General features: G+C 40.5%; 2 protein-coding genes across 3 annotated transcripts; one reads left to right on the top strand and one right to left on the bottom strand.

The window, feature by feature from the left end:
* Positions 1–72: 72 nt before the first annotated feature.
* On the bottom strand, positions 73–4,171 carry eIF3m (eukaryotic translation initiation factor 3 subunit m). The gene is made up of 6 exons (XM_081993356.1): positions 4,014–4,171; positions 3,774–3,953; positions 3,622–3,716; positions 3,353–3,571; positions 382–791; positions 73–324 (listed from the first exon to the last, which is right to left on the bottom strand). The coding sequence occupies exons 1-6, from the start codon at positions 4,056–4,058 to the stop codon at positions 101–103; spliced, it is 1,173 nt and encodes a 390-aa protein (XP_081849482.1). The 5' UTR covers positions 4,059–4,171; the 3' UTR covers positions 73–100.
* Positions 4,172–4,210: 39 nt separating this feature from the next.
* CysRS (cysteine--tRNA ligase, cytoplasmic) lies at positions 4,211–23,102 on the top strand. Of its 2 annotated transcripts, none has more exons than XM_081993350.1 (10): positions 4,211–4,349; positions 4,412–4,599; positions 6,581–6,847; positions 9,326–9,536; positions 10,062–10,266; positions 13,122–13,594; positions 21,007–21,316; positions 21,378–21,572; positions 22,464–22,663; positions 22,851–23,102. In XM_081993350.1, the coding sequence occupies exons 2-10, from the start codon at positions 4,421–4,423 to the stop codon at positions 22,971–22,973; spliced, it is 2,163 nt and encodes a 720-aa protein (XP_081849476.1). In that variant the 5' UTR covers positions 4,211–4,349; positions 4,412–4,420; the 3' UTR covers positions 22,974–23,102. The 2 variants fall into 2 exon arrangements, with proteins under 2 accessions (XP_081849476.1, XP_081849475.1); XM_081993349.1 differs by having other exon boundaries at positions 4,211–4,354.
* The last annotated feature ends 25 nt before the right edge of the window (positions 23,103–23,127 follow it).

Raw genomic sequence — 23,127 nt, 5'->3', positions numbered from 1 at the left:
TTGTTTTCTATGACATTTTGACGTAACTTGTCAAATAAGGGAGTAATTTAGGATCAAAGTAAAACCCAAAAACAGGTTAGGAAAAATCGTATAATTCAACTTAAACAACCGGTTGCACTTGTTTGGTTTGCGCGAGATCGTGCTGCGCACTCGTGACCGATTTCATGCCCTCCTGCACCGTTGCCAAATTGTGCTTCCACGATTGCAACAAATCCCTCAGCTGTTGCCACTGCGTCCTGCCGAACGTGCGATGCATCGTGCTCGAAACGAACACTTTGCGCGCAGACTGATCCATGCGCGCGCACACCAATTTCGTCTTCAACACTGCAACGGAAACGTCATCATTCAAACGTCACTGAAATGTCAAAAAATCAAAGCCACCTTGGATGACGAAAGCCTCGACCTCGTCCCGACCAATCAGGAGCTCGCGCTCGATGACGTCAAACGTGAGCTCGGGCGTGGCCTCGGCCAATTGCATGAAACTGAGCAGGCGCATCTTGCGCATGTTCTGCTCGTGATCCAGGCCCTGATTGGTCACAAATTCGCGATGTTCCCGATGGAATTTCAGGTAAGCGGCCAAGTTTTCGCCGACGAAAATGTTGAGCAAATCGTGAATCAGCTGCCCTTTGAGGCTGTCGACCGGTTTGAGGGCGAGAAGCGGATCGAGGAGGAACGTGTTCGGATCGGCGATGGCCGTCGCGATGCATCGGATGGCGTCTTCGCGCGCATGCGACGCCGTCTTGTCCGTGTACGTGCCCAACAGTTCGATCATCACTTTGGCCGCTTGTTCGCTGTCAAAATTACACGTCAAAAAAAAAAAAAAAAAAAAAAATGAAAGTTACGTAAATTCTGACCGCGGATTTGAAATCAGCGACCCCAAATTAGTCGAAAACGAGTGGTCACTTGGGGGGTCTAAAGTAAAAAACAAAAAAGTTGTGTGCGGAAAGTGTTTTGCTCGCACTAAAAACCAACTTTGTTGCTTTTTGAGCTAGAAAGCTCATCTCAACGTCATTTTATGCTAAAATTTCCCGGAAAAGACGCTGGTAAAGTCGGTTTTGTTATATCTCTCAAACTAGCCGAGTTACACCGGAAAAACATGTTTTTCACTTTGATTTTGCTAGGAAGTCAAACTGGGTGAAAGTTACATAAATTCTGACCGCGGATTTGAAATCAGCGACCCCAAATTAGTCGAAAACGAGTGGTCACTTGGGGGGTCTAAAGTAAAAAACAAAAAAGTTGTGTGCGGAAAGTGTTTTGCTCGCACTAAAAACCAACTTTGTTGCTTTTTGAGCTAGAAAGCTCATCTCAACGTCATTTTATGCTAAAATTTCCCGGAAAAGACGCTGGTGAAGTCGGTTTTGTTATATCTCTCAAACTAGCCGAGTTACACAGAAAAACCATGTTTTTCACTTTGATTTTGGTAGGAAGTCGAACTGGGTGAAAGTTACGTAAATTCTGACCGCGGATTTGAAATCAGCGACCCCAAATTAGTCGAAAACGAGTGGTCACTTGGGGGGTCTAAATTAGGAAACAAAAAAGTTGAAAAAATACCTCATTTTATGGTGAAGGAACTTTGACGCCCTCTAGCGGCCAAACGATATGATCAAACAACTCGTGGGGGGATATTTTTGGAAAGCTTGAAATCTGCTCTATCTTTTGTTTTCTATGACATTTTGACGTCACTTGTCAAATAAGGAAGTAATTTAAAATCAAAGCAACAAGTGTCAAAAAATACCTCATTTTATGGTGAGGAAACTTTGACGCCTTCTAGCGGCCAAACGGTGTCATTAATCCACTCATGGGGGGATATTTTTGGAAAGCTTGCAATCTGCTCTATCTTTTGTTTTCTATGACATTTTAACGTCAGCTGTCAAATAAGCGAGTTATTTAAGATCAAAGCAACCTATGTCAAAAAAAAACGACATTTTTTGTCTAGGATGACTTTGACGGCCTCTGGCGGCGAAACGGTGCAACCAATCAACTCGTTTAGGGACATTTTTAGAAAGCTTGTAATCTGCTCTATCTTTTGTTTTCTATGACATTTTGAGGTCAGCTGTCAAATAAGCGAGTTATTCAAGGTCAAAGCAACCCATGTCAAAAAAACGATATTTTTGTTAAAGGTGACTTTGACGGCCTCTAGCGGCCAAACGGTGCAACCAATCAACTCGTGTAGGGACATTTTTAGAAAGCTTGTAATCTGCTCTATCTTTTGTATGACATTTTGACGTCAGCTGTCAAATAAGCGAGTTATTCAAGGTCAAAGTAACCCATGTCAAAAAAAAAACGAAATTTTTGTCAAGGGTGACTTTGACGGCCTCTAGCGGCCAAACGGTGCAACCAATCAACTCGTGTAGGGACATTTTTAGAAAGCTTGTAATCTGCTCTATCTTTTGTTTTCTATGACATTTTGACGTCAGCTGTCAAATAAGCGAGTTATTCAAGGTCAAAGTAACCCATGTCAAAAAAAAAACGAAATTTTTGTCAAGGGTGACTTTGACGGCCTCTAGCGGCCAAACGGTGCAACCAATCAACTCGTGTAGGGACATTTTTAGAAAGCTTGTAATCTGCTCTATCTTTTGTTTTCTATGACATTTTGACGTCAGCTGTCAAATAAGCGAGTTATTCAAAGTCAAAGCAACCCATGTCAAAAAAAACGAAATTTTTGTCAAGGGTGACTTTGACGGCCTCTAGCGGCCAAACGGTGCAACCAATCGACTCGTGTAGGGACATTTTTAGAAAGCTTGCAATCTGCTCTATCTTTTGTTTTCTATGACATTTTGACGTCACTTGTCAAATAAGCGAGTAATTCAGGGTCAAAGCAGCGAGCGTCAAAATCGCCATTTTGTATCGATATCTCCTAAACGGTACGAGTGAAAATTTTGAAAAAAATACTGACACAAGCGTCAAAGTCACGGCTATCTTGAGTAAAAAAAAAATCAAGGCTGCAACCTTGAAACTGTCATTTGGGCGCCATTTTGAAAATTGCACTGTTCAGTAAAAAGTCCGCCATTTTGTTTGAAAATCTTAGTTTACAGAACCTCCAGAAGCCTTTTGAAATATTCTAGAATATTCCAAAACTTTCTAAAGTCTTCTAAAACATTCTAGAACTTTTTGAAGCCTTCTGAAACGTTCCAGAATGTTCTAAAGCCTTCTGAAACATTCTAAGGTCTTCTAAAACGTTCCAGAACCTCTTGAAGCCTTCTGAAACATTCTAGAACTTCTAGAAGTCTTTTAAAACCTTCTGAAGCTTTCAAAGTCTTCTGAGAAGTTCTGAAACTTTGAAAAACCTTCTGAAACATCGTAGAACCTTCTGAAGTCTTCTGAGAATCTTTTCACCAAAAAAAACACTCACCTTTGATCGTTTTTGAGCAGCACTTTGTGCAGCAACCTGTACAACTTTTGCAATTCCTCATTGGACAGCGAACAGTGCCCAAATTCCCGTTTCAACTGTTCGATATCCTTGAAAATCGTCTTGATCTGATCCGTCTCCTTGGCTATCAACAGCAAATGATAGTAAACCGGATAACGCATCGGAGATTTCTCGTCCAAAGACTGGTACAACAGCCATAACCTAAAAATTCATTTTTCAGGGGGTTGCGGTGTCCGAAAGGGGCCACTTACGCTCTCAAACAAACTTCCCCCAATTTCTGGCCCTGGGCCTTGGCCAGTTTCTCGCAAAAGGCCAGAATGATGTTTTCCGCCCGTTCTGGGGCAACCTAAACCAAACTTACCCTGCGTAAACCAGGGAAATACCAGGGCTGGGGTATACTGACCAGCACCATAATGGAGACGATGTCGTTCAGGACCAGTTCGACTTCCTGCTCGTTTCCTTCCTTAAAACAGGCCTCGCACACCCCAATTATCTTGTGCAGGTCGTCTTCGATGCCTTTGGGGGATCTTTCCTCGGAAATTTCAGCCCCCAGGCCTTTTAAGTAGGCTCGAAGCTCCTGAGTCTACCAAAATGACAATTCAGTGGAAAAGTTCTAAGTAAGGGCTTTTTTCACCCTTCCTACCTGATCCTCTAGGGCTATATCGATGAACACGGGTGGAACCTGCATTTTTTTAAGGGAAAAACACTTTTTTTTAGTTTTAAAACACAAAAATGTGCTTGTCAACAAAACTGGCCAAAGTTGGGTTAGGTTAGTCTGTCAAATGGGGGATTTGAAATGTCAACTGTCATTCCTGTCAACTTGGCGTCATTTCCAGATAACCTAACCTCACTTTAGTGTGTGTGTGTGTGTCAAGGTGAATTTACTCCTAAATTTTAATCGATTGTATTGCGAATCGATTGATTGGGGCCAATACCAGTGTGATAAGTTGAATTTCCAGGCTTGCGTCATTTTGTTGAGGTTAGGTGCGTTGTTTGCCACTCGAAAAAAACCAGAAAAATTGCTGATGCAACCAATTCCAGGTCGAGGCGATGTCGAAACGGGTACAGCCGGCTTGGACGCCGCCCCCCCAAGAGCAACAGCCCCAATTGCGGCTGTACAACAGCCTGACCAGGCACAAGGAGGTGTTTGTGCCGGTTTCGGGCAAAAAGGTGTACTGGTACAGTTGCGGGCCTACGGTCTACGATGCCTCCCATATGGGACACGCTCGGTAAGTCTGTCAGCTTCTCCAGTACCTTAGCAATGGTGTTGATTGGGTTTAGAAGAAATTCTACTTTTTGATCCAATTTCTAGTAGAAATTAGTGCCCCACAGTTAGGGACGATACTGTATAAGTCCGAATAGCATAGTTGTCACTGTGACAGTTTGTAACTCGGTTATTTTGACAGTTAGCAAGTTGATTTTTTTACCAAATTGTAGCCCAGAGTCTCCTCTACAAATTGCCACATGACAAGTTTGTCCAGAAAACGTCAACTAACCGAGTTATTGACAGTTGAATGGTGTTTCGACAAAACTTACACTTCTCACTTTAACACCCTGTAACTCCATTATTCTTGCATCTACAGGGTGGTTCAAAATAGCAATTTAAATCCCTTTTAATCCTCTTTCAATCACTTTCTATAGGAATTTTCTGAAAACTGTCAAATAACCGAGTTTTTGACAGTCGAAAAGTGATTCACCAGAATTAAAAACCGAGTAGTCTGAATAGGACATTTGTCACTGTGACAGCTTGTAACTCGGTTATTTTGACAGTTGGCAAGTTGGTTTTTTTACCAAATTGTAGCTCAGGAAAAGCTGTCAAAGTCACGGTTAACTCGAACCAAAAAATCAATATCGTAACTTCAAAATGGCGGATTTGACAGCTTTTTTGCTGTTTTTTCTGCATTCCTATGCTGCTACGCCCCTGAACTAAATCCGAAAGGGCTGTTTTTTTTTACTGGTGTTTGAGTACAGTCTAAGCTACCAGCTCACGCAAGAATCACCTTAATCCGACGTTTAGAATGTGAGTTATGGCGTTTTTGCCGTTCGCGGACAGTAAATTTTACGTTTTTGCTGTTTTCTTGGGTTTCCTGAGCTGCTACGTCCCTGGCTTGAGTCGGATTTTGTTGATTTTTTTACTGTGGATTGAGTACAGTCTAAGCTACCCTCTCACGCAAGAATCACCTTAATCGGACGTTTAGAATGTGAGTTATAACTCTTTTGCCGTTCGCGGACAGTAAATTTCCCATTTTTGCTGTTTTCTTGGGTTTCCTGAGCTGCTACGTCCCTGGCTTGACTCGGATGTTGTTGATTTTTTTACTGTGGATTGAGTACAGTCTAAGCTACCAGCTCACGCAAGAATCACCTTAATCGGACGTTTAGAATGTGAGTTATGGCGTTTTTGCCGTTCGCGGACAGTAAATTTTACGTTTTTGCTGTTTTCTTGGGTTTCCTGAGCTGCTACGTCCCTGGCTTGAGTCGGATTTTGTTGATTTTTTTACTGTGGATTGAGTACAGTCTAAGCTACCCTCTCACGCAAGAATCACCTTAATCGGACGTTTAGAATGTGAGTTATAACTCTTTTGCCGTTCGCGGACAGTAAATTTCCCATTTTTGCTGTTTTCTTGGGTTTCCTGAGCTGCTACGTCCCTGGCTTGACTCGGATGTTGTTGATTTTTTTACTGTGGATTGAGTACAGTCTAAGCTACCAGCTCACGCAAGAATCACCTTAATCGGACGTTTAGAATGTGAGTTATGGCGTTTTTGCCGTTCGCGGACAGTAAATTTCACGTTTTTGCTGTTTTCTTGGGTTTCCTGAGCTGCTACGTCCCTGGCTTGAGTCGGATTTTGATGATTTTTTTACTGTGGATTGAGTACAGTCTAAGCTACCAGCTCACGCAAGAATCACCTTAATCGGACGTTTAGAATGTGAGTTATGGCGTTTTTGCCGTTCGCGGACAGTAAATTTCACGTTTTTGCTGTTTTCTTGGGTTTCCTGAGCTGCTACGTCCCTGGCTTGAGTCGGATTTTGTTGATTTTTTTCCTGTGGATTGAGTACAGTCTAAGCTACCAGCTCACGCAAGAATCACCTTAATCGGACGTTTAGAATGTGAGTTATAACTCTTTTGCCGTTCGCGGACAGTAAATTTCCAATTTTTTTACAGGGTGGTTGAAAATGGCAATAAATTGAGTTTTTTTTTGTGCGTTTGACAGGTCGTACATAACGTTTGACATTTTGCGTCGCGTCCTCGCCGACTACTTCAACTATGACGTCATGTACGTGATGAACATCACGGACGTGGACGACAAGATCATCAAGAGGGCGCGCCAAAACTGGTTGTACGAGCGGTACGCTGCGCAAACGAAGTGCGCCGAACGGGTGCTCGGGGATGCTGCGCAGGTGGTGGACCTGCTCACGGAGAAGGCGCGCACCAGCTCGGATCCGGACAAAATCGCTTTGTACGAGCGCACGCTGAATCGGTGAGTGAAAAAAGTGGAAAAACTGTCACTCAAACGTCAAAAATGACAGATTGTCAAAAAAAATAAATTTTCAAGTTTATACTCGTTTTCGACTAATTCGGGGACGGGGAATCCAACGCGACTAAAATTAACCGCGTAACTGTCACTCAAACGTCAAAAAATGACAGATTGTCAAGAAAACTAAATTTTCAAGTTTGTACTCGTTTTCGACTAATTCAGGGACGGGGAATCCAACGCGACTAAAATTAATCGCGTAACTGTCACTCAAACGTCAAAAAATGACAGATTGTCAAAAAAATCAAAATTTCAGTTTATACTCGTTTTCGACTAATTCGGGGACGGGGAATCCAACGCGACTAAAATTAACCGCGTAACTGTCACTCAAACGTCAAAAAATGACAGATTGTCAAAAAAAATCAAAATTTCAGTTTATACTCGTTTTCGACTAATTCGAGGACGGGGAATCCAACGCGACTAAAATTAACCTCGTAACTGTCACTCAAATGTCAAAAAATGACAGATTGTCAAGAAAAATAAATTTTCAAGTTTATACTCGTTTTCGACTAATTCGGGGACGGGGAATACAACGCGACTAAAATTAACCGCGTAACTGTCACTCAAACGTCAAAAAATGACAGATTGTCAAAAAATAAAAAAAAATTCAAGTTTATACTCGTTTTCGACTAATTCGGGGACGGGGAATCCAACGCGACTAAAATTAACCTCGTAACTGTCACTCAAAGGTCAAAAAATGACAGATTGTCAAAAAAATCAAAATTTCAAGTTTATACTCGTTTTCGACTAATTCGGGGACGGGGAATCCAACGCGACTAAAATTAATCGCGTAACTGTCACTCAAACGTCAAAAAATGACAGATTGTCAAGAAAACGAAATTTTTCAAGTTTATACTCGTTTTCGACTAATTCGGGGACGGGGAATACAACGCGACTAAAATTAACCTCGTAACTGTCACTCAAAGGTCAAAAAATGACAGATTGTCAAAAAAATCAAAATTTCAAGTTTATACTCGTTTTCGACTAATTCGGGGACGGGGAATCCAACGCTACTAAAATTAATCGCGTAACTGTCACTCAAACGTCAGAAAATGACAGATTGTCAAGAAAAATAAATTTTCAAGTTTATACTCGTTTTCGACTAATTCGGGGACGGGGAATACAACGCGACTAAAATTAACCTCGTAACTGTCACTCAAAGGTCAAAAAATGACAGATTGTCAAAAAAATCAAAATTTCAAGTTTATACTCGTTTTCGACTAATTCGGGGACGGGGAATCCAACGCGACTAAAATTAACCTCGTAACTGTCACTCAAACGTCAAAAAATGACAGATTGTCAAAAAAATCAAAATTTCAAGTTTATACTCGTTTTCGACCAATTCGGGGACGGGGAATCCAACGCGACTAAAATTAACCGCGTAACTGTCACTCAAACGTCAAAATATGACAGATTGTCAAGAAAACGAAATTTTTCAAGTTTATACTCGTTTTCGACTAATTCGGGGACGGGGAATCCAACGCGACTAAAATTAACCGCGTAACTGTCACTCAAACGTCAAAAAATGACAGATTGTCAAGAAAACTAAATTTTCAAGTTTATACTCGTTTTCGACTAATTCGGGGCCGGGAAATACAACGCGACTAAAATTAACCGCGTAACTGTCACTCAAACGTCAAAAAATGACAGATTGTCAAAAAAAATAAATTTTCAAGTTTATACTCGTTTTCGACTAATTCGGGGCCGGGGAATACAACGCGACTACAATTAACCGCGTAACTGTCACTCAAACGTCAAAATATGACAGATTGTCAAGAAAAATAAATTTTCAAGTTTATACTCGTTTTCAACTAATTCGGGGACGGGGAATCCAACGCGACTAAAATTAATCGCGTAACTGTCACTCAAACGTCAAAAAATGACAGATTGTCAAAAAAAATCAAAATTTCAAGTTTATACTCGTTTTCGACTAATTCGAGGACGGGGAATCCAACGCGACTAAAATTAACCGCGTAACTGTCACTCAAACGTCAAAAAATGACAGATTGTCAAGAAAACGAAATTTTTCAAGTTTATACTCGTTTTCGACTAATTCGGGGACGGGGAATCCAACGCGACTAAAATTAACCGCGTAACTGTCACTCAAACGTCAAAAAATGACAGATTGTCACGAAAACGAAATTTTTCAAGTTTATACTCGTTTTCGACTAATTCGAGGACGGGGAATCCAACGCGACTAAAATTAACCGCGTAACTGTCACTCAAACGTCAAAAAATGACAGATTGTCAAGAAATAAAAAAAATTCAGTTTATACTCGTTTTCGACTAATTCGGGGACGGGGAATCCAACGCGACTAAAATTAACCGCGTAACTGTCACTCAAACGTCAAAAAATGACAGATTGTCAAGAAAAATAAATTTTCAAGTTTATACTCGTTAAGTTTGACTGGGTGATTTAAATAGGTTGAGCGAATCGGTGGAAAAATTGGAGCAGGCCGTGAAAAATGGTGGGGGGGAAGCGCAGGCGCTGGACGCCTTCGTCAGGGAGTGTCAGGATCCGATCTCTGATTGGTTGGACGTGGGGCTCGGCGCCACCGTCACCGACAACGTCATCTTCACCACGTTGCCACGTCACTGGGAGGAGGAGTTTCACAAGGACATGGACGCCTTAAATGTTTGTTTTATTAATTTTTTTTTTCTTTATTTATTTTTATTTAAATGATTTTTTTTTTTTTTATTTTTTTTTTCAATTTATTTTTATTTAAATATTTTTTTAAATAATTTTTTGTTTTTTTAATAATTTTTTTTTCTTTTTTCAATATATTTTTATTTAAATATTTTTTTAAATGATTGTTTTTGTTTTTTTTTATTAATTTTTTTTTTTTTTTTTTTAATTTATTTTTATTTAAATATTGTTTTAAATGATTTTTTTTTGTTTTTTTCTTATTCATTTTTTTTTTTTTTTTCAATTTATTTTTATTTAAATATTTTTTTTAATAATTTTTTTTTTTTAATTTATTTTTATTTAAGTATTTTTTTATTAATTATTTTTTTTTTTCAATTTATTTTTTAAATGATTTTTTTTGTTTGTTTTTATTAATTATTTTTTATTTTAATTTTTTTTTGCAATTTTTTTTTTTTTTTTGATTGATTTTTTTCTGTGTTTTTGACCGTTTTTTTTTTTTTTTTTTTTTTTCAGGTGTTGCGCCCCAACGTGCTGACGCGAGTGAGCGAACACGTTTCGGAAATTATCGCCTTCATCGAGGGCATCATCAGGAATGGGTTCGGGTACGAGGCGAACGGTTCCGTGTACTTTGACGTGGCCGCCTTCGATCGGAAGCACCACTACGCCAAATTGGTACCCGAGGCTTATGGGGATTTCAATAGTTTGCAAGAAGGGGAAGGTGAGTTGGTTTAACCTCGAATAACTCGCTTATTTGGTCCACTCTGTATACATTTTTGCACGTCAATGGATAGCTGATGAAATGGGCTTTCCATTGATGTATAAAAGTTTATAGGTTGATGGTACGGTTTGGCCGCTAGAGGGCGTCAAAGTTGACCAATGTTTTTCTTCAAAATTTTCCTGCACTGTCCTATTTAACCTCAAATAACTCGCTTATTTGGTCCACTCTGTATACATTTTTATACGTCATTGGAAAGCTAATGAAAAGGGCTTTCCAACGATATGGCAACATTGCTTGATCGGTTGCACGGTTTGGCCGCTAGAGGGAGTCAAAGTTGACCAATGTTTTTCTTCAAAATTTTCCTGCACTGTCCTATTTAACCTCAAATAACTCGCTTATTTGGTCCACTCTGTATACATTTTTATACGTCATTGGAAAGCTAATGAAAAGGGCTTTCCAACGATATGGCAACATTGCTTGATCGGTTGCACGGTTTGGCCGCTAGAGGGAGTCAAAGTTGACCAATGTTTTTCTTCAAAATTTTCCTGCACTGTCCTATTTAACCTCAAATAACTCGCTTATTTGGTCCACTCTGTATACATTTTTATACGTCATTGGAAAGCTAATGAAAAGGGCTTTCCAAAGATATGGCAACATTGCTTGATCGGTTATACGGTTTGGCCGCTAGAGGGCGTCAAAGTTGACCAATGTTTTTCTTCAAAATTTTCCTGCACTGTCCTATTTAACCTCAAATAACTCGCCTATTTGGTCCACTCTGTATACATTTTTGTACCTCATTGGAAAGCTAATTAAAAGGGCTTTCCAACGATATGGCAACATTGGTTAATCGGTTGCACGGTTTGGCCGCTAGAGGGCGTCAAAGTTGGTTAAAGTTTTTTTTCAAAATTTCCTGCACTGTCCTATTTAACCTCAAATAACTCGCTTATTTGGTCCACTCTGTATTAACTTTTATACGTCATTGGAAAGCTAATGAAAAGGGCTTTCCAAAGATATGGCAACATTGGTTGATCGGTTGCACTGTTTGGCCGCTAGAGGGCGTCAAAGTTGACAAACGTTTTTTTTTCAAATTTCCCCTCGCCCCCCTTGCGCCATTTGTCCATTGACGTATAAGAATGTATTATTCAATTGGCAACACTGTTTCTGACGGAATTAGTGCACCCAAACGTCAAAAAAATGACAGATTGACTGTCAAAACTGTCAAAAAATATAAAATTTTCACGTTTTTCCGGGTCAGCGACCCCGAATTAGTCAAAAACGAGTATAAACTCAATTTTTTTGAGCGGCCACAATTTGACAGTTACAACTGTCAAACTGCTGTCACTGGAACTAGTTTAGTAGCCGAGTTGAACGGTGAAAACCCCACTCGAATCCAACCAACCGTTCCGGAGATATAGAACGAAATAGGTTTAGGTTAGAAACAAAATGGCGGCCAAGGCTTCAAATGTCACTAGGGACGCCATTTGCAATTTCCGCCATTTTGAATTGAGACAGCCTAGGCTTGATGGTACTCGTTTTCGACTAATTCGGGGACGGGGAATCCAACGCGACTAAAATTAACCGCGTAACTGTCACCCAGATGTCAAAAAATGACAGATTGTCAAAAAAAAATAAATTTTCAAGTTTATACTCGTTTTCGACTAATTCGGGGACGGGGAATCCAACGCAACTAAAATTAACCGCGTAACTGTCACCCAGATGTCAAAAAATGTCAGATTGTCAAAAAAAAATAAATTTTCAAGTTTATACTCGTTTTCGACTAATTCGGGGACGGGGAATCCAACGCAACTAAAATTAACCGCGTACCTGTCACCCAGATGTCAAAAATGACAGATTGTCAAAACTGTCAAAAAAAAAACAAATTTTCAGTTTATACTCGTTTTCGACTAATTCGGGGACGGGGAATCCAACGCGACTAAAATTAACCGCGTAACTGTCACCCAGATGTCAAAAAATGACAGATTGTCAAAAAAAAATAAATTTTCAAGTTTATACTCGTTTTCGACTAATTCGGGGACGGGGAATCCAACGCAACTAAAATTAACCGCGTACCTGTCACCCAGATGTCAAAAATGACAGATTGTCAAAACTGTCAAAAAAAAAAAAAAATTTCAAGTTTATACTCGTTTTCGACTAATTCGGGGACGGGGAATCCAACGCGACTAAAATTAACCGCGTAACTGTCACCCAGATGTCAAAAATGACAGATTGTCAAAAAAAAAAAAATTTCCAAGTTTATACTCGTTTTCGACTAATTCGGGGACGGGGAATCCAACGCGACTAAAATTAACCGCGTAACTGTCACCCAGATGTCAAAAAATGACAGATTGTCAAAACTGTCAAAAAAAAAAAACAAATTTTCAGTTTATACTCGTTTTCGACTAATTCGGGGACGGGGAATCCAACGCGACTAAAATTAACCGCGTAACTGTCACCCAGATGTCAAAAAATGACAGATTGTCAAAAAAAAAAACAAATTTTCAGTTTATACTCGTTTTCGACTAATTCGGGGACGGGGAATCCAACGCGACTAAAATTAACCGCGTAACTGTCACCCAGATGTCAAAAATGACAGATTGTCAAAACTGTCAAAAAAAAACAAATTTTCAGTTTATACTCGTTTTCGACTAATTCGGGGACGGGGAATCCAACGCGACTAAAATTAACTGCGTAACTGTCACTCAAACGTCAAAAAATGACAGATTGTCAAGAAAAATAAATTTTCAAGTTTGTACTCGTTTTCGACTAATTCGTGGACGGGGAATCCAACGCGACTAAAATTAACCTCGTAACTGTCACCCAGATGTCAGAAATGACAGATGTACATTTTTTTCAAGGCGATTTAATGACAGCGGACATGCGCAGCGAAAAACGGTCCCCGAACGACTTTGCGTTGTGGAAACGTAGCAAGCCGGGCGAGCCCGCGTGGTCCTCTCCGTGGAGTTTGGGCCGTCCCGGTTGGCATATCGAGTGTTCGGCGATGGCGAGCGCCATCTGTGGCCCGTACCTCGACATACACACGGGCGGCGTCGATCTCAAGTTTCCGCATCACGACAACGAGATTGCGCAGAGCGAGGCGCACTTTGGCCAATCCGATTGGGTCAAGTACTTTCTGCACTCGGGACATTTGACGATCGCCGGCTGCAAAATGTCGAAATCGCTGAAGAATTTCGTCAGCATTCAGGAGGCGCTCGCGCAGTACACGGCGCGCCAACTGCGATTCGCTTTCCTGTTGCATTCGTGGCGCGACACGTTGGACTACAGCCAGAACACGATGGAGTGCGCGCTACAGTACGAGAAACTGTTCAATGTAAGTCACTTTTTTTATGTGCCGAGTTGGTACTCGTTTTCGACTAATTTGGGGTCAGGGAATCCATTTCTACAATCGGTTTGTCCCTATCTTGCACCCAGTTCGAGAAACCTCACTTTTCATGAAAATTTCTTAGTGGGTGAGAGTGACGCAAAAATGAACGTCACCATTGAATTCCCCGTCCTCGATTTAGTAGAAAACGAGTATAAACTCGATTTTTTACGACAAAATCAAAATGGCGCCAGTGGGCGCCATTTGCAATTTCCGCCATTTTGAGTTGAGATAAAGGGGTCGTGTTTGTACTCGTTTTCGACTAATTTGGGGTCAGGGAATCCATTGCAACTGTCCGTTTGTCCCTATCTTGCACCCAGTTCGAGAAACCTCACTTTTCATGAAAATTTCTTAGTGGGTGAGAGTGACGCAAAAATGAACGGCACCATTGAATTCCCCGTCCTCGATTTAGTAGAAAACGAGTACAAACTCGGTTTTTTAGGACAAAATCAAAATGGCGCCACTGGCGCCATTTGCAATTTTCGCCATTTTGAGTTGAGATAAAGGGGTCGTGTTTGTACTCGTTTTCGACTAATTTGGGGTCAGGGAATCCATTCCAACTGTCGGTTTGTCCCTATCTTGCACCCAGTTCGAGAAACCACACTTTTCGTGAAAATCTTGGTGTGGGTGAGAGTGGCGCAAAAATGAACGTCACCATTGAATTCCCCGTCCTCGATTTAGTAGAAAACGAGTACAAACTCGATTTTTTACGTTAAAATCAAAATGGCGCTAATGGACGCCATTTGCAATTTCCGCCATTTTGAGTTGAGATAAACAGGTCGTGTTTGTACTCGTTTTCGACTAATTTGGGGTCAGGGAATCCATTGCAACTGTCGGTTTGTCCCTATCTTGCACCCAGTTCGAGAAACCTCACTTTTCGTGAAAATCTTGGTGTGGGTGAGAGTGGCGCAAAAATGAACGTCACCATTGAATTCCCCGTCCTCGATTTAGTAGAAAACGAGTACAAACTCGATTTTTTACGTTAAAATCAAAATGGCGCTAATGGACGCCATTTGCAATTTCCGCCATCTTGAGTTGAGATAAACAGGTCGTGTTTGTACTCGTTTTCGACTAATTTGGGGTCAGGGAATCCATTGCAACTGTCGGTTTGTCCCTATCTTGCACCCAGTTCGAGAAACCTCACTTTTCATGAAAATTTCTTAGTGGGTGAGAGTGACGCAAAAATGAACGTTACCATTGAATTCCCCGTCCTCGATTTAGTAGAAAACGAGTACAAACTCGGTTTTTTAGGACAAAATCAAAATGGCGCCAGTGGGCGCCATTTGCAATTTCCGCCATTTTGAGTTGAGATAAAAGGGTCGTGTTTGTACTCGTTTTCGACTAATTTGGGGTCAGGGAATCCATTGCAACTGTCGGTTTGTCCCTATCTTGCATCCAGTTCGAGAAACCTCACTTTTCATGAAAATTTCTTAGTGGGTGAGAGTGACGTAAAAATGAACGTTACCATTGAATTCCCCATCCTCGATTTAGTAGAAAACGAGTACAAACTCGTTTTTTTACGACAAAATCAAAATGACGCCAGTGGACGCCATTTGCAATTTCCGCCATTTTGAGTTGAGATAAAGGGGTCGTGTTTGTACTCGTTTTGGACTAATTTGGGGTCAGGGAATCCATTTCTACAATCGGTTTGTCCCTATCTTGCACCCAGTTCGAGAAACCTCACTTTTTATGAAAATTTCTTAGTGGGTGAGAGTGACGCAAAAATGAACGTTACCATTGAATTCCCCGTCCTCGATTTAGTAGAAAACGAGTACAAACTCGGTTTTTTAGGACAAAATCAAAATGGCGCCAGTGGGCGCCATTTGCAATTTCCGCCATTTTGAGTTGAGATAAAAGGGTCGTGTTTGTACTCGTTTTCGACTAATTTGGGGTCAGGGAATTCATTGCAACTGTCGGTTTGTCCCTATCTTGCACCCAGTTCGAGAAACCACACTTTTCATAAAAATTCTGGTGTGGGTGAGAGTGACGCAAAAATGAACGTCACCATTGAATTCCCCGTCCTCGATTTAGTAGAAAACGAGTATAAACTCGATTTTTTACGACAAAATCAAAATGGCGCCAGTGGGCGCCATTTGCAATTTCCGCCATTTTGAGTTGAGATAAAGGGGTCGTGTTTGTACTCGTTTTCGACTAATTTGGGGTCAGGGAATCCATTGCAACTGTCCGTTTGTCCCTATCTTGCACCCAGTTCGAGAAACCTCACTTTTCATGAAAATTTCTTAGTGGGTGAGAGTGACGCAAAAATGAACGGCACCATTGAATTCCCCGTCCTCGATTTAGTAGAAAACGAGTACAAACTCGGTTTTTTAGGACAAAATCAAAATGGCGCCACTGGCGCCATTTGCAATTTTCGCCATTTTGAGTTGAGATAAAGGGGTCGTGTTTGTACTCGTTTTCGACTAATTTGGGGTCAGGGAATCCATTCCAACTGTCGGTTTGTCCCTATCTTGCACCCAGTTCGAGAAACCACACTTTTCGTGAAAATCTTGGTGTGGGTGAGAGTGGCGCAAAAATGAACGTCACCATTGAATTCCCCGTCCTCGATTTAGTAGAAAACGAGTACAAACTCGATTTTTTACGTTAAAATCAAAATGGCGCTAATGGACGCCATTTGCAATTTCCGCCATTTTGAGTTGAGATAAACAGGTCGTGTTTGTACTCGTTTTCGACTAATTTGGGGTCAGGGAATCCATTGCAACTGTCGGTTTGTCCCTATCTTGCACCCAGTTCGAGAAACCTCACTTTTCGTGAAAATCTTGGTGTGGGTGAGAGTGGCGCAAAAATGAACGTCACCATTGAATTCCCCGTCCTCGATTTAGTAGAAAACGAGTACAAACTCGATTTTTTACGTTAAAATCAAAATGGCGCTAATGGACGCCATTTGCAATTTCCGCCATCTTGAGTTGAGATAAACAGGTCGTGTTTGTACTCGTTTTCGACTAATTTGGGGTCAGGGAATCCATTGCAACTGTCGGTTTGTCCCTATCTTGCACCCAGTTCGAGAAACCTCACTTTTCATGAAAATTTCTTAGTGGGTGAGAGTGACGCAAAAATGAACGTTACCATTGAATTCCCCGTCCTCGATTTAGTAGAAAACGAGTACAAACTCGGTTTTTTAGGACAAAATCAAAATGGCGCCAGTGGGCGCCATTTGCAATTTCCGCCATTTTGAGTTGAGATAAAAGGGTCGTGTTTGTACTCGTTTTCGACTAATTTGGGGTCAGGGAATCCATTGCAACTGTCGGTTTGTCCCTATCTTGCATCCAGTTCGAGAAACCTCACTTTTCATGAAAATTTCTTAGTGGGTGAGAGTGACGTAAAAATGAACGTTACCATTGAATTCCCCATCCTCGATTTAGTAGAAAACGAGTACAAACTCGTTTTTTTACGACAAAATCAAAATGACGCCAGTGGACGCCATTTGCAATTTCCGCCATTTTGAGTTGAGATAAAGGGGTCGTGTTTGTACTCGTTTTGGACTAATTTGGGGTCAGGGAATCCATTTCTACAATCGGTTTGTCCCTATCTTGCACCCAGTTCGAGAAACCTCACTTTTTATGAAAATTTCTTAGTGGGTGAGAGTGACGCAAAAATGAACGTTACCATTGAATTCCCCGTCCTCGATTTAGTAGAAAACGAGTACAAACTCGGTTTTTTAGGACAAAATCAAAATGGCGCCAGTGGGCGCCATTTGCAATTTCCGCCATTTTGAGTTGAGATAAAAGGGTCGTGTTTGTACTCGTTTTCGACTAATTTGGGGTCAGGGAATTCATTGCAACTGTCGGTTTGTCCCTATCTTGCACCCAGTTCGAGAAACCACACTTTTCATAAAAATTCTGGTGTGGGTGAGAGTGACGCAAAAATGAACGGCACCATTGAATTCCCCGTCCTCGATTTAGTAGAAAACGAGTACAAACTCGGTTTTTTAGGACAAAATCAAAATGGCGCCACTGGCGCCATTTGCAATTTTCGCCATTTTGAGTTGAGATAAAGGGGTCGTGTTTGTACTCGTTTTCGACTAATTTGGGGTCAGGGAATCCATTGCAACTGTCGGTTTGTCCCTATCTTGCACCCAGTTCGAGAAACCTCACTTTTCGTGAAAATCTTGGTGTGGGTGAGAGTGGCGCAAAAATGAACGTCACCATTGAATTCCCCGTCCTCGATTTAGTAGAAAACGAGTACAAACTCGATTTTTTACGTTAAAATCAAAATGGCGCTAATGGACGCCATTTGCAATTTCCGCCATCTTGAGTTGAGATAAACAGGTCGTGTTTGTACTCGTTTTCGACTAATTTGGGGTCAGGGAATCCATTGCAACTGTCGGTTTGTCCCTATCTTGCACCCAGTTCGAGAAACCTCACTTTTCATGAAAATTTCTTAGTGGGTGAGAGTGACGCAAAAATGAACGTTACCATTGAATTCCCCGTCCTCGATTTAGTAGAAAACGAGTACAAACTCGGTTTTTTAGGACAAAATCAAAATGGCGCCAGTGGGCGCCATTTGCAATTTCCGCCATTTTGAGTTGAGATAAAAGGGTCGTGTTTGTACTCGTTTTCGACTAATTTGGGGTCAGGGAATCCATTGCAACTGTCGGTTTGTCCCTATCTTGCATCCAGTTCGAGAAACCTCACTTTTCATGAAAATTTCTTAGTGGGTGAGAGTGACGTAAAAATGAACGTTACCATTGAATTCCCCATCCTCGATTTAGTAGAAAACGAGTACAAACTCGTTTTTTTACGACAAAATCAAAATGACGCCAGTGGACGCCATTTGCAATTTCCGCCATTTTGAGTTGAGATAAAGGGGTCGTGTTTGTACTCGTTTTGGACTAATTTGGGGTCAGGGAATCCATTTCTACAATCGGTTTGTCCCTATCTTGCACCCAGTTCGAGAAACCTCACTTTTTATGAAAATTTCTTAGTGGGTGAGAGTGACGCAAAAATGAACGTTACCATTGAATTCCCCGTCCTCGATTTAGTAGAAAACGAGTACAAACTCGGTTTTTTAGGACAAAATCAAAATGGCGCCAGTGGGCGCCATTTGCAATTTCCGCCATTTTGAGTTGAGATAAAAGGGTCGTGTTTGTACTCGTTTTCGACTAATTTGGGGTCAGGGAATTCATTGCAACTGTCGGTTTGTCCCTATCTTGCACCCAGTTCGAGAAACCACACTTTTCATAAAAATTCTGGTGTGGGTGAGAGTGACGCAAAAATGAACGTCACCATTGAATTCCCCGTCCTCGATTTAGTAGAAAACGAGTATAAACTCGATTTTTTACGACAAAATCAAAATGGCGCCAGTGGGCGCCATTTGCAATTTCCGCCATTTTGAGTTGAGATAAAGGGGTCGTGTTTGTACTCGTTTTCGACTAATTTGGGGTCAGGGAATCCATTGCAACTGTCCGTTTGTCCCTATCTTGCACCCAGTTCGAGAAACCTCACTTTTCATGAAAATTTCTTAGTGGGTGAGAGTGACGCAAAAATGAACGGCACCATTGAATTCCCCGTCCTCGATTTAGTAGAAAACGAGTACAAACTCGGTTTTTTAGGACAAAATCAAAATGGCGCCACTGGCGCCATTTGCAATTTTCGCCATTTTGAGTTGAGATAAAGGGGTCGTGTTTGTACTCGTTTTCGACTAATTTGGGGTCAGGGAATCCATTCCAACTGTCGGTTTGTCCCTATCTTGCACCCAGTTCGAGAAACCACACTTTTCGTGAAAATCTTGGTGTGGGTGAGAGTGGCGCAAAAATGAACGTCACCATTGAATTCCCCGTCCTCGATTTAGTAGAAAACGAGTACAAACTCGATTTTTTACGTTAAAATCAAAATGGCGCTAATGGACGCCATTTGCAATTTCCGCCATCTTGAGTTGAGATAAACAGGTCGTGTTTGTACTCGTTTTCGACTAATTTGGGGTCAGGGAATCCATTGCAACTGTCGGTTTGTCCCTATCTTGCACCCAGTTCGAGAAACCTCACTTTTCATGAAAATTTCTTAGTGGGTGAGAGTGACGCAAAAATGAACGTTACCATTGAATTCCCCGTCCTCGATTTAGTAGAAAACGAGTACAAACTCGGTTTTTTAGGACAAAATCAAAATGGCGCCAGTGGGCGCCATTTGCAATTTCCGCCATTTTGAGTTGAGATAAAAGGGTCGTGTTTGTACTCGTTTTCGACTAATTTGGGGTCAGGGAATCCATTGCAACTGTCGGTTTGTCCCTATCTTGCATCCAGTTCGAGAAACCTCACTTTTCATGAAAATTTCTTAGTGGGTGAGAGTGACGTAAAAATGAACGTTACCATTGAATTCCCCATCCTCGATTTAGTAGAAAACGAGTACAAACTCGTTTTTTTACGACAAAATCAAAATGACGCCAGTGGACGCCATTTGCAATTTCCGCCATTTTGAGTTGAGATAAAGGGGTCGTGTTTGTACTCGTTTTGGACTAATTTGGGGTCAGGGAATCCATTTCTACAATCGGTTTGTCCCTATCTTGCACCCAGTTCGAGAAACCTCACTTTTTATGAAAATTTCTTAGTGGGTGAGAGTGACGCAAAAATGAACGTTACCATTGAATTCCCCGTCCTCGATTTAGTAGAAAACGAGTACAAACTCGGTTTTTTAGGACAAAATCAAAATGGCGCCAGTGGGCGCCATTTGCAATTTCCGCCATTTTGAGTTGAGATAAAAGGGTCGTGTTTGTACTCGTTTTCGACTAATTTGGGGTCAGGGAATTCATTGCAACTGTCGGTTTGTCCCTATCTTGCACCCAGTTCGAGAAACCACACTTTTCATAAAAATTCTGGTGTGGGTGAGAGTGACGCAAAAATGAACGTCACCATTGAATTCCCCGTCCTCGATTTAGTAGAAAACGAGCTCACACTCGACTTTTTACGACAAAATCAAAATGGCGCCAGTGGGCGCCATTTGCAATTTTCGCCATTTTGAGTTGAGATAAAGGGGTCGTGTTTGTACTCGTTTTCGACTAATTCGGGGTCGGGGAATCCATTTCCGAAGGCAGTTTGATCGTATCTATCACCCAGCTCGAGAAACTTAATAATTTATAAAAATTTAGGTTTATAAAAAAGTTACAAAAAAACAAATATCACCATTGAATTCCCCGTGTTTAATTTAGTAGAAAACGAGTACAAACTCGATTTTTTACGTCAAAATCAAAATGGCGCCGGTGGACGCCATTTGCAATTTCCGCCATTTTGAGTTGAGATAGCCCAGGCTTGATGGTACTCGTTTTCGACTAATTCGGGGTCGGGGAACCCATTTCTGCCGTCAATTTGACACTACCTGTCACCCAGACTGATTTGGTGGGGGAATTTTTAGGAATTTTTCCTGAACGTGAAAGACGTGACGCGTTCGCTCGGCTCCACTTCGGACGCGTTCACGAAATGGTCCGAGCACGAGTTGGCGTTGAACGCCAAACTGTTAAAAACAAAAGAAAACGTCCATTTGGCGTTGTGCGACAACATCGATACGCGCACGGCGCTGGATGCGCTGCGCGAATTGGTCGGCGCCGCCAACGTCTACCTGAGAGAACGAAAACCGCCCAATCGCGTGCTCGTGCACGATTTGGGGGCGTACGTGACGAAAATGCTGAACGTGTTTGGGACCAATCAGGGCGCGTCTAAGATTGGTAAGTCCCCGCCCCCCAAGCGTTTGTTTGTCCCTCCGGGCCAATCACAGCCGCTGTTTAGGTTTCAACGATGGCCCCGCCTCCGTGGCCAGCATCGAGGACGTCATCACGCCCTACGTCAGTATTTTAGCGGACTTTCGTGGCACGGTGCGGGCGCAGGCGCGTCACGTCAAAGCTTTTGACATTTTGAGGGAATGCGACCTGATTCGCGACGAAATTCTGCCCAATTACGGTGTACGACTGGAAGACAAAGACGGTACTGTATTTAACCTCAAATTTTTTTCTTTTTTTTCACTTTTTTTTTTTCATTTTTTTCCTTTTTTTAAAAAAAAAATTCACTTTTTTTTTAATTTTTTTTTTACTTGGGTTTTACTTTCTTTTTGTTTTTTCACTTTTTTTTTTCACTTTTTTTTTGTCATTTTTTTTTCACTTTTTTTTTTTAAAAAATTTCACTTTTTTTTTTAATTTTTTTCTTCACTTGTTTTTTACTTTTGTTTTTCTTTTTGTTTTTTCACTTTTTTTTTTCTTTTTTTTGTAATTTTTTTTCACTTTTTCTTAATTTTTTTAAAATATTATTTTTTCATTTTTTTTTAACTTTCTTTTTTCTTTTTGTTTTGTCACTTTTTTTAATTTTTTTTTTATTTTTTTTATTCCCTTTTTTTTAATGTTTTTCACATTTTTTAAATTTCTTTTATCACTTTTTCTTAATTTTTTTAAAATATTTTTTTTACTTTCTTTTTTCTTTTCGTTTTTTCCTGCACTGTCCTATTTAACCTCAAATAACTCGCTCATTTGGTCCACTCTGTATAAACTTTTATACGTCATTGGAAAGCTAATTAAAAGGGCTTTCTAACGATATGGCAACATTGGTTGATCGGTTCCACGGTTTGGCCGCTAGAGGGCGTCAAAGTTGACCAATGTTTTTCTTCAAAATTTTCCTGCACTGTCCTATTTAACCTCAAATAACTCACTTAATAAAAATTATAATTTTTTTTTTTATATTTTTTTTTGTATTTTTTTCTTTTTTTTGTCATTTTTTTTTCACTTTTTTTAAAAAAATTTTCACTTTTTTTTTCACTTGTTTTTTACTTTCTTTTTTCTTTTTGTTTTTTCACTTTTTTTTGAATTATTGGCAACGCTGCTTCAGACGGAAGTAGTGCAGTGAAACTGGTCGACAAGGAGCAGCTGTTGAAAGAGAGAGAGGCAAAGAAACGGGCCGAGGAAGAGAAAGCGTTAGAAAAGGAGAGAAAAAGGGCGGAGTCGGCGCTGAAAGAGGCGCAGACGCGCGTTCCTCCGAGTGAAATGTTCAAAAATGAGACTGAAAAGTATTCCAAATTTGACGAGAAGGTAATTTGATTAATTAAAAATTATAATTTTTTTTTTTTTTTTTCATTTTTTTTAATTTTTTTTTCACTTTTTTTAAAAAAATTTTTCACTTTTTTACTATTTTTTATTTTATTTTCCACTTTTTCTTAATTTTTGGAAAAAAATTTTTTTAAATTTTTTTTTATTTTTTTTTTTTTGTTAATTCCAGGGTTTGCCGACCCACGACGTCGAAGGTAAAGAGTTGAGCAAAGGCCAACTGAAAAAATTACAAAAACTCTACCAAACGCAACAGAAAAAGTACTCCGATTACATGGCGGCCCAAAAATCATGACCATCGAGCTATTAATTATTAAGTATTTATTGTTATTATTACCTCTTCTGTACGGCATTTATATACGTTACACTAATTTTGTTTAAACACCCCGTATTTATATAATATAAATAAATCAAATTATACCCCCTTAAAGTCAGTCCCTCCCCCCTTA

The sequence above is a fragment of the Ips typographus genome, linkage group LG15 (assembly GCF_016097725.1).
Source record: "Ips typographus isolate SLU linkage group LG15, UJ_Ityp_2.0, whole genome shotgun sequence".
Classification (NCBI taxonomy): Eukaryota; Metazoa; Arthropoda; class Insecta; order Coleoptera; family Curculionidae; genus Ips; species Ips typographus.
This window is presented reverse-complemented; position numbering and strand designations above follow the sequence as displayed.